The 12,343-nt window shown below is 35.1% G+C and overlaps 1 protein-coding gene across 1 annotated transcript; it reads left to right on the top strand.

Annotated features, from left to right (window-relative positions):
- The first annotated feature begins 8,054 nt into the window (after window positions 1-8,054).
- LOC146137843 (replication protein A 14 kDa subunit-like) lies at window positions 8,055-12,343 on the top strand. The gene is made up of 4 exons (XM_083394275.1): window positions 8,055-8,224; window positions 9,681-9,755; window positions 9,830-9,935; window positions 12,093-12,343. The coding sequence occupies exons 1-4, from the start codon at window positions 8,111-8,113 to the stop codon at window positions 12,158-12,160; spliced, it is 363 nt and encodes a 120-aa protein (XP_083250401.1). The 5' UTR covers window positions 8,055-8,110; the 3' UTR covers window positions 12,161-12,343.

The following is a 12,343-nucleotide window of genomic DNA, read 5'->3' as shown; positions in this document are numbered from 1 at the left end:
TAAAAAAAAAATTCGCAGAATCTAAACAAAATAAAAACAGGTGGCAATTATAATATGGCTTACTTTTAGGCCATGGGTTTTTAAATAACATTTAGGTGAATTCAAATGTGCAAAACTAATAGTAGATTTTAAGATTTAATTTGTTTTAGTAACAAACAAACAGATGCAACAAGTTCTTGTTTAGCAATGATGGGTGCACAAAGTGTTCGATGGATGATGAAATGCGACATTAGACTCGATTATAGTCTCAGAAAAAAATATAAGCTTAGGCCTATATCAAATGATGCGCGTTCTATACGTTTTGTTGATAGTCAAAACAATTTTTTTAATAAAGGCTACTAAAAGTGAGAATAAGTAGTGGGCCGTACGTAAATATCAGGCGGGCCCAATGCGGCCCGCAGGCAGGACATCCCTGGCTTAGGCCATACCTTTTAATAACTGTTTAGATATAACCTCTGTGTTTACTTTGAAGTCATAAAAATTTACTTAACTGGAGAATACTTAAAATATCCCAGACATAAAATATAACTCTGAAAAAACAAATAAAAGGTACAAAGAGGAATTCAGATGAACAAACCTAAATCAAATTATATTCATTAAGGATGTCGGACGCTTTTATGCTGTTTTTCGACAGGATCATTACTTGTTTGTTTTTTTCTATTCGGGCACATGTTTATTTGTATACATAGCTTGAAAAAAACAATTTTGGACACTTTTTGTAGTATACATAGCTCAAAAAAATAGTTTGGCCCTTTATCGTTTGTATTTATCTCAAAAAATACTAATTTGGGCACTTTTTGTTCCATAATATCACCAAAAATACCAAGTGGGCATGTTTTTGTTTGTACGTAGCTCAATAATAAACATTTTAGCACTTTTTTGTTTGTATGTATATGGCTTAGAAATACGAATTTGGTCTTTTGTTCTATGTAGTTTGAGAAAAAAAACAATTTGGGCAGTTTTTGGTTTGTTTGTAGCTCGAAAAAAATATTATAATGTACACTTTTCTTGGTTATGTTTGAAAAATACCAATTTGGCCACTTTTTGTTTGTACCTTACTCGGAAAAACTAATTTGGGCACACTTTTGTTTGGAAAACGTTTAAATGTAAAAAGAATGCCCTGGCAACCCTGATTTACACTTGACATGATATTTGCCTTTCTTTAACGTCATAAGTAGGGCAATTATTTAGAAAGTTTTTGTTTAAATTTTATTTTAAAATCACATTTAGTTTTGAATTAGACTTACATCCAACAACATTTTAACTGTATTTTATACCTTTATGAAAGCAATATACGGTATATGCGAGCAGGCATATAATATCTTTATTTTGCTTCCGGCAGTTATGTGTCTTTAATTTGGACAAATGAAATTTATTAAACAGTGATGCTGTGCCCTTTTTTGATGGTGATTTACACACATTTTTTTTACACAATCTTAAGGCCCGTTTACACTACAACTGCACTGAGCGGAGCTGAGCTGCACTGGGCGTGAAATTGTTTTCACTACAGCTGCAGTAAGCTGCGCTGGGCGGAAAAATCGAGAGGGGTTGGTAGCCGAGGTCGCATATACGGGCGTTTATGTCGCATATACGGGCGGTTGTTGGTCGCATATACGGGCGGAGATGTCGCATATACGGGCGTTCGCATAATGTCGCATATACGGGCGAATTTCTCTACCGAACATACTGTGTGGTGTAAGGCGTCGGAATGGCGTTCTATCAGATTTTAGTAGGCCATTATGAAGTGTTTGTGTTGCCTGACAGTTATGACGTCATATCATGTCTTCATCGTAACGTCACTCTCATCAAGTTCTGTAGTAAATAGCTCATATTTGGCTAGGTCGCATATACGGGCGTTCGCATAATGTCGCATATACGGGCGAATTTCTCTACTGAACATACTGTGTGGTTTAAGGCGTCAAAACGGCGTTCGAATAAATTTTAGTTGGCCATTATAAAATGTTTGTGTTGCCTGACAGTTATGACGTCATATCATGTCTTTATCGTGACGTCACACGAATCTAGAGGGTGTAGTAAATTACCCATATATTTGGCTAGGTCGCATATACGGGCGTTCGCATAATGTCGCACATACGGGCGAATTTCTCTACCGAACATACTGTGTGGTGTAAGGCGTCAAAACGGCGTTCGAATAATTTTTTTAACTTAAAATTAAATAAATTCATTTTTTATGTTCCTAATCCTTCTTGTCACTTCAGTCGCTGTCCTCAATAGAAACACTGTGTTTAATGAAAAAATCTAGTTTGATATATATTACGCCTGTTATTTATTTTTCATTTACTTATCTGTTGTTTTAAACATACAAATAGCCTCCCGCAAGTGAGTATACTATTATTATTGCAATATTGTTGCGTTCTTTTTTGGATTTCGCGATATTTTATTTTACGTTTTACAGTATTTGTTTAGTAATTGTTTTCTTTAAATAAAAGATTATACGATTTTGCTGCCAAATTTTGGATTGGCTCGCTGTATATCGAAATTTACCATGGAGACAAAGCCATATTTTATGACGGTCAGCTAACCGACAAGAAATCAAGCAAAATGTGAAATACATTACCAGAACAAAAATCGAATGTATGATGTAACAAAATAACCTTATATAAACCGTTTGCTAATTTATAGTCTTATTTTATAGTTTTGTTTATATTTTTTATTTATCCAATACAAATGTATTTTGAGTGTGTTAATTGGCAGCTGCTGTATTTTGTTAGCAAGAATCGTTAGGACCGTCAGTATTACAGTATGGTAATTTACTACACCACTAGATTAGTGTGGCGTAATTACGAAGACATAATATGACGTCATAACTGTCAGGCAACACAAACACCTTATAATGACCAACTAAAATTTATTCGAACGCCGTTTTGACGCCTTAAACACACAGTATGTTCGGTAGAGAAATTCGCCCGTATATGCGACATTATGCGAACGCCCGTATATGCAACCTAGCCAAATATATGGGAATTTACTACACCACTAGATTAGTGTGACGTCACCATGAAAACATAATATGACGTCATAACTGTCAGGCAATTCAAACATTTTATAATGGCCAACTAAAATTTATTGGAACGCCATTCCGACGCCTTACACCACACAGTATGTTCGGTAGAGAAATTCGCCCATATATGCGACATCATGCGAACGTCCGTATATGCGACCTAGCCAAATATATGGGAATTTACTACACCACTAGATTAGTGTGACGTCACAATGAAAACATGATATGACGTTATAACTGTCAGGCAACACAAACATTTTATAATGGTCGACTAAAATTCATTCGAACGCCGTTTTGACGCCTTAAACCACACAGTGTGTTCAGTAGCGAAATTCGCCCGTATATGCGACATTATGCGAACTCCCGTATATGCGACCTAGCCAAATATGAGCTATTTACTACAGCACTTGATGAGTGTGACGTCACGATGAAGACATTATATGACGTCATAACTGTCAGGCAACACAAACACTTCATAATGGCCTACTAAAATCTGATAGAACGCCATTCCGACGCCTTACACCACACAGTAGTATGTTCGGTAGAGAAATTCGCCCGTATATGCGACATTATGCGAACGCCCGTATATGCGACATAAACGCCCGTATATGCGACCTCGGCTACCAACCCTGATGGAAAAATCGAGACAAAACGTAACGTTTTTCGGCGCTCTTTCAATATTGTACGTAAAAATTAATAAAAAAAAAATTTTCTTCAAATACCGCATACCACAACACATATTGTTTGGGTTAGGGTGCGGGTTAGCGTTTGGTTGAGGGTGGGTCAAGTTATTATTAATAATAAACATAATATTACTTGACCCACCCTCACCCAAACGCTAACCCTAACCCAAACAAAATGCGTTGTGGTATGCGGTATTATTATTTTTTTTTTTTTTCATAACTTTTCACGTACAATAGTGAACGAGCGCCCGTTTTTCTATAGCTGCACTGAGCTGAGCAAAGCGTAATTTGCATTTAAATTCTATTGTGGCGAGCGTTTCACGCTTTGCTAAACTCAAGTCCCGTACAGCAGCTGCAGCTAGCTGAAAGTTACGCTTTGCTAAATTCAAGCCCCGTGCAGCTGGGAAAAAATACGCTTTGAAGCGATTTTTTTTATATAAACAAATGAATGGAAACTCCCGTCACGTGATCCCTTTTGCGTGTGCACCGTCACGGTCTGATTCAGACACCTACTATTGACCGGTCAACCCGTCGGACATTGTTTATGACATTTAGACTTTGTTTTGAAGTCGTTCGTGTCTGCTGTAAAAATATATTTCATTGTTGTGACAACAGTTAAGACATTGCAACTGCGCGACAACTGCGAGTTTAGATTATATTGAAATGTTTTTTGTGTGTTTTGCAGTGGTACAGCTACTTGTTTTTTAACAATAAATTGAAGCCTTATGTTTTTGCGCAGAACGATACCAAGTATTTGTTGATCTCATTTTGCTAGAATAGGCGACCAACACATACCTTATTTGCTGAACCGAATAAAAAAAGTCATGGAACGAAATTGGAATGGGCAGAAATTTTAGAAAAAGTTATTTTAAGTCAGCGTGATATTAAAAATATCAAACTACTTTACAAGAAAGCTAAGGACAAAATTTACAAAAAACACTTCACAGAGGAGTATATTATATAAAGTTTGAACAAGTTATACATATTTTGAACCAGCAGATTTTTTTTTTATTTGCTATTTTTGCCATAGTCTTTCTTAGTACTATTTAAACAGTGATATGTATAAGAAGTCAACTGAACCTGAATGATGAATGTTATTTACAGTAAAGCCTTTAAATTCAGCGGTTTTCCAAATTTTGGACTTGCAACTTTTTGATATTTAAATGAAACACTTGCGGTCTCTTAAAACTACTTAGCGGTCACCCAAACCTTAAAAAAAACCTGGGTACTCACATTCACTTTTTTGTGAAAGACCCTAATTCGAGTTCAGGCGGAGCCATACCTGCAATTTGCTTCATTATTACTGGCATATTTTTTAATGGCAACAACAGGCTTTTTTAGTAGACTGTTGAAGGCCAAAGACATGTTAAATTTAATTGGTATTAACAATCTTTCCTTGTAGATTGTTTGATTCCGCATAAAAACATTTGACATTAACTGTTTTATAGTAAGATAAAATATTTTTAAGCCTACTGTAGTCTATTGTTAAAAAACCCAGCTGTCATGATCTGTGATGTCTACTAATACTTGATGCCCATTCCCTACTTGTGAATCACTCCACATCCCATCTCTAAATGGACCTGCAAGATATTTAATTCTCTTTCTTTCATACATATACTTTTTTATTGTAAACTATAGTTATTAGTTTGAACGTTGAAGAGTAATCATATTTATGTTGATAGGTTATGCTTACGTCTTGCCAGTAAAAGTATTGCAACATATAAAGAATTGCATGAGAGCAAAATACTTCATCTCCCAAGCTGCCGCACATTGAATGATTACAGGTTAAAAATGGGATTAACTTATCTTATTTTATGCATGTTTATACATTACCATTATTCTTAGAAATGTTTATAAAGGTAAGGCTGACTTTGTTGGCGTAGTTTTAAAAGAAATGTATCAAAAATAATTATTTATTTTTAAGTCCATTTTTTATGTTTTTTTGCAGATTTTATTTGTTGTTGCTTTTTTCACTTAAAAAATTACTATTAATTTTTTCACATTATTTATTTTAACGCACATACACATAATATATTTCATGGTTTGCTGTTCATATTAAGTTACTGTTAAAAGCTAATTAAAATATGTAATGTGAGTCTTCTTTGTCTGTGCGATGTACTTCTGCTAAAGAGTTTCGTCTTTAAAACTGCCTTTATGTGATTCTCAATTCTTGTAAAGCTGCCAGATGTTTCAAGACAAATGCTTGTGTTTAATATTTCTGAAAAATAAAAAAAATTGAATTAGTAAGTTGTACATATGCGTGTGGAAATGTTTTTGTCATAATCAATATGACTTTTTAAGGCCCCTGGCTGTATGGCTTCAATGTTGAGGTAAACTTTCGTTCTGCGTTCGCCATTGTGTATATTTGTAATTACCCTTATTCATGCCTAAAAAAATATATTACAAACTATCTTGGTAAACTGGATCTTGCCATAGTTTACACTAGTGGTCGACAAACTTTCTTGTCTCAGCCAAAAATACTGTTAAAAAATATAAAATGATAACAGGGTTGGATTTAGGATTTTTTTTGCTTAAAAAAATTAATTTGAGTTTATTAGTCACTTGGCATAAAATATCATAGTATGCATAAGTGCTTAGATTTAGTTGAAACTAAACTGAGTTATTTTTACTTACATGCTGTTCAGTATGAACAACAGCCTTTTTGAACAATAGATCATATCAGCCAGCCTTCTTCTTTCGTGTTGCTTAGATATCTGGGCAGTGGCTTGTGAGCCACTGCGTGGTAGAGGGTTTTGCGGCCAATATTGCTGCCCAACCACCGGAACAGGAAAAGTTTGGACATTCTTCCACGATGTGGTTTGCCGTTTGTGTGGCTCCGCACTCACATAGTGGGGAAGGGGCAAGGCCCCATTGAAACATAGAGGAGGCAAAACGGCCGACTCCTGTTAATAAGCGGTTGCGTCTCACATTCGCTGTTCTCGACAGCTCTGGAGCGTGGTAGCGAGCCGCGGAGATGGATGCGTGTAGCTTTGTCTTGTTTGTTGACCATTCTTCTTCCCAGGTTTCCTCCTTCCATTCTGACGCAGTTTTGCCATCAAGGATTGCTTTCTTGAATGACTGTGCTGCGGTTACAAAGGAGTGTCGTGACTTCAGTCGCGTTGCCTGCGCACAGCCTGAGATTTTGCTGTGCAGTAGATGGTCAGGCCACAAGAGTGCCTTGCGCGATTGAGCAAAGGTTGCTCCCTTTCGCCTTATGTCAGTTGGCACAATCCCTGCTAGCACTGGGAGGTTGTTTACTGGGGTCGCTGTTAGACAGCCAGTGATGGTCCGCAAGCAGTTATTTATTGGCACGTAGCCAGCCTTGCATCATAATCATAGAAACATCTCGTACAGCCTTGTCTGTATGACATGGTTTAAACATTTTAACATAAAATCCAACCATAACGTCTAGAATCCTACCATAACGCACATTATTTGAGTTAGGGTGGGTCAAAGTATTATTATTAAATAATAAATATAATAGGCCTACTTCTTGACCAACCCAAACGCTTTGATTTAATATTTGTTGTGGTGGATTCTAGACCAGCGCCAAACCTACAATAAGCAGTAAATTATAGATTATATTACTGTGCCGTGTTGTTTTAAATATTTGTCTTGTTTATAACGTTAAAAAACGCCCCACGGCCCATGGTAGGGGGTCGCCGTCGTGTGCTGTTTGGTAGGGAAAAATAACTAAGAAACAAAGTCTGTTTTCCATGGGAAATGTGGCGCAAAAAATGGGAACACACAATAAGACCTTAAAAGCAACAATACGATACCTAAAGCAGAAAAATCTATAAAACCGTAGTATTAAGACCAACGACATAATATAGCCAAGTACGCAGTAAATATCCAGTACCGGTACGTACAGCATATTATATAAGATCAAAATCGTCTAAATAAGACCTAAATTCATCGGAATAAATCCTAAATTTATCGGAATAAGACCTAAATTCATCGGAATAAGTCCTAAATTTATCGAAATAAGGTCTATAAATTCATCGGAATAAGTCATAAATACATAAGTCCTAAAAAATTCACGTTTTGTGTATTGAATAAGATAAAATTATTCAGCCTCCTGGAAATGCTACACTAACTAAACCACTCTTCATGAGTGTTCTACAAAAGATATATTTTATGTTATAAATGTAAATAAGAAGTCACGAAATACATTTTTTTCTTGATGAAAGTTTTTAGCCTTGATTTTACCTTAGTAATTTTTTTTAATAAAATTATAATAAATTATTATTTTGGATTTACTAAAGCCAACGGTTTTTCATTTCACACATAAACACTTTAAACGATATAATAAAATCTTCGATACGCATGGATAATTATGAGTGGTTTGGAGACAACAATTCGCGCCAAATGAAGTGAATGTTTCTTGTTTATTTTGACAAATACCATGGAGGATATTACTGAATTGTATGCTAACCCAAGACCAAGAGTGACTGCCTCAATATTGTCCCACTTCGTTGGTAAAAATGTAACAATGTTGGGAACAGTGGATTCTTCAAACGTACGTATTTACCAGTTTAAAACCTTTAGATATGGTCGGGCCACTGGAAATCTGGCAATCTGTATTGCATACATTGCACTGTAAACGCACAAGCGTTAGCTCAGATTTTTTTCGGGCTGCACTTTAAATAGGTTAAAAAAACTAGCGGGTGTACTTGCCATACTTTCCACAGTCCAGGTTGGAAAGTTTGGCCTGCCCGGAGGATTTATCCCCCACGCAGTAGCACTTTCAGCCGCGGGGGAAATGTGTTCAGCCGCGCAAACTTCTGTATAAAACTAAATTACCTAAAAATGAGTAATACTGCTAAAATATAAATACGGGCTTTAACAAACTTTACTATTTACGAGAAGTAAAATGTTCCCAAACACCTGAAGACCTTGCTCATGGCATTTCTTTCTCGTTAGTCAAAACTCTGTCTTTGTTTCTCAACTTCAATGACAACAAATGGTGACGTGTGCCTTACCACCAACGCGAAACGTTAACACACAAACAAAGTCAGTGTTTTTATCAATACTACAAGTCCGACTACGCGGTCAGTTCAAATATGTCACACACGGCCTTCTGAAAAGCGCACTTAGGAATAAAATTTATATCGGTTCCAATTACCCGATATAAACAGCAAAAAATCCAAGGATCTGATATTGTACTTTAAACATACCTAATGGATAGTCAGCAACTCTTCAACTATTTTTATGCATGTAGTCACAGTAATTATCATCGGGTTAAGTTTTATCTTTTGTTTTCTTTTCTAGTGTGTAAATTATCACTCTAGTAAATTACTGTCGAAACTTTAAGGTCCACTGAAATTATGTGCCTTTAATTAACTTTTCACGGCTAGATGCATTTTATGCCAATATCCAATAAATACAAGACCACACCTAAGGTTCCCCGAGGTAGGTCAACTTACCAAACTGACTTTTATTATTTTCAAAAATTTATTTCTTACCAAGCAGTATCAAATACCTGTTATAGACACCTAAAACAATCGCTTCGGCTTGTTTACCATGTACTAATCTTCGATGTAGTACAACTGCTACAAGAAAAAAATGTGACCAGGGGTACATCCAGGATTTATGTCGGACACAATAATTCAATTAATAAATCCCTTCACTTGCGTCATTGTGAATCACGAAACAACACAAAAAGTCGCGTTTATCAGATTAAACAATTGATGCGTTGTGCAACATTTGGGAAAATGTTGCAGATTGAATTATTTACAGGGATGGCTGAAAAACGAACAATTAAATATATGTTATGCTTGTCTTAAATATATGTTATGCTTTTGTACAATATAGGAAAATCATAATAAACATTCAATTTTCTTAATTACTTGATTGGTCTGATAAAAAACACCTTGGTACACTTGACATACTTTCCACAGTGGGATACAGATTAGAATATAATTTATATAGATTAAAATATAATGTAAGACAAATTGATGTTTTCTCAACTTTAGATATCTTCGGATGGCAGCTCTTTCAAGCTTCAAACAAAAGAAAATACCTTTGTCGATGTCAATTTAAATACACCTGTGGGTAACTGTAATATGAAGTTTTGTTCAAAAAATAACTGTAATAAAAATCAACATCGTAACCCCTTTTACAGTTGAATGAAATGCTTGATGATTTAATAGAAGTCACAGGACAAGTTGATAAACAATGCAATGTGAAATGTGTCGTGTACAGAAAACTGTCATCCAGTTTACCTTTTGGTAAGATAAGTTAAATAATATTTTGTAATATAGATATATTAGTTATTCCGTAATATCACTGAACCTGGTGTACCAATAATGACCTTCCTAACTTACTTGATGTCAATTAATTTGTGTGACTGAAAATTGCAAAATTTATAATCTTACAAACAAATTAAATTTCAAAAAATGTAAAAGAAACTACTTCCAGACCTCTTTTGCAAATTGGTCATAAGGCCTAGATATTCTCTTTGCGCAAATATACATTTACTTTCAAGTAATTTTATGTCCTTAATCAGTGGTTGTTAAACTTTTTTTTAAAAATTATGCAACAGCCTCATAGCATTTTTTAAAATTGCTCACGGTCCTCATAAAAATATACACAAATAAACACACAATACCGCAGTGTTTTTAATGGTATCAATGTGCTGGGTGCACTTGCTTCTTTGCTATCAGCTGGGCTATGTTTAACAAACAAGTTTTAAAACCATTACCGTACAGCCCACAGTAGCAGCGCAGCCAGCTGTAAAACATAATTTTCATTAGCACAATGCAACACTATAACGTCACAATGCGCAATTCAACTTAGAGCATGCCATCATGTGAATTGAATGACTAATCGTAGCTTTTGATGACTATTGCAAACACTTTGGAATTATGTTAGCATAATGTCACTTCGCGCTTATAGGTCGAGGCTGTCTTTCTTTTGTCCCACAATAAGGCCTATGTATGGCATAGTTATTCATATTGTGTTTGTTTAGCTTGGTTTGGAAAAGTAAGTTTACTGTGAAGCCAATTCCTTCACAATATGTTTGTCAAAATCAACTTGATGAATACCAATAAATGGAGCACGGGAAATTTTCTGTTTGTCTCCCCAAATAAAGTTTAACTAATTCAAACCAAATAAATGCAATTTTTTTCGCGATTTGTGTGATTGAGAGAAAACTTTTTTTTTATGGTATCATGCTGATATGATACTTATGTGATATCTGAGGGGGGTGCAAGGCACAAACAATTACCAAAGGGGGGCGCGGTAGAAAAAAAGTTAAGATCCACTGCTGTAAACTGAAAGTTTCACTTTTTTCACCTTCTCTTTGCGGATGCAGTACATTGTTTATGTCTATGATATACATCAAACGAAAGTGTATGCATTAAGTGAATCTTTTTGATATGTTTAATGTATCATTTCTGCTTCTAAATCAGTGGTTATTAACCTTTTTTCACCAGTTGACAAACACTTAACTGCAACTATTAAAGTTATCGCATTTTTTCAAAATATTTTTATTACACTTTTTATTGGTAATATGGATGGTGTGGACTCTAAATGTTTAACCAAACAATCGCCCTTTTTCCCGCTTTGCGCCAATATTTTACTGCCTCCTTAAATAGAATTAAACACGTTTCAAGTGCAAAAAAAGACCGGAGGCTCGCCTGATTTACAGTTGTTTTAACATTTTAATAACACAATTCTTACTTAACATTTTGTGCGGCCCGCAAGTAGAAAAAGGTTGCTGAACCATATACCATATAGTTCTGACTAAACAAATCGGCCTAAAAATAAGCACTTATAGTCCAAACTGAAACCGAGAAACTTTAAAAGAATAGTAACATTAAAACAAAATGAACACCAAACAAAACCATTAAAATCACTACAAAAAGTTAAATATTGATTTAGGGCCTGCGCCCCCCATTTTCTTGCACTTTGCGCTGCGCGTTGCTGCCTTCCAGAATAGGATTAAATTCATATACATAAAATTGGGGATTTGCTTTGGCGCGACTGAAAATATTCTTAAAGAACGTAAGATACATTCAATAAATAGGGAGTAACCGTTTGGAAACTGTTCTGGCATTGCCTTATAGGCGTTAGTGCACCAGACTGTTTGCCCATTGTTGAGGGTGGTTAATGGATCGGGTAAAGCATTGGGTAACCAAGTGAATCAGTGTTGTTTAAATTTATGTTTTGGGCTTTTCTCAGTTGGTTATTCTCATTTATGCTAGAATCCTTTAAATCCAACTTCTAATAACATTGGTGAAATTAAATAAATAAAACGTAAAACTACATAACTTATATATAATAAAATTGAAAATATCCTGGTAAACCTTGGACATAAAGGTGAAACAATTATAATCTGAAAACATTTAGCTGATTTTATCTAAATTTATGCTATTTTTTAACAGATTTTGAAGAATACAATGACACAATAGAAATGATGCATAGGTTTCCAAACTTGTGTTCCTACAAATAGAGAGTTATTTTAAATACGACCAATGTATTTAAAGCAGAGAATCTAACCGAGTTGTTGGGAATTAACTCGTTTCATATATTGGCGAAGAAAATGCTTTGCTCTTGTCACAGATACATGTCTGTTTTTCCTTGCATTCGTTCATTGTGTATAATATCGATTTCAATAAAACCCGGTTTTGCAAAA

This window comes from Ascidiella aspersa, chromosome 7 (genome assembly GCF_963924565.1).
Source record: "Ascidiella aspersa chromosome 7, kaAscAspe10.2, whole genome shotgun sequence".
Lineage (NCBI taxonomy): Eukaryota > Metazoa > Chordata > Ascidiacea > Phlebobranchia > Ascidiidae > Ascidiella > Ascidiella aspersa.
This window is presented reverse-complemented; position numbering and strand designations above follow the sequence as displayed.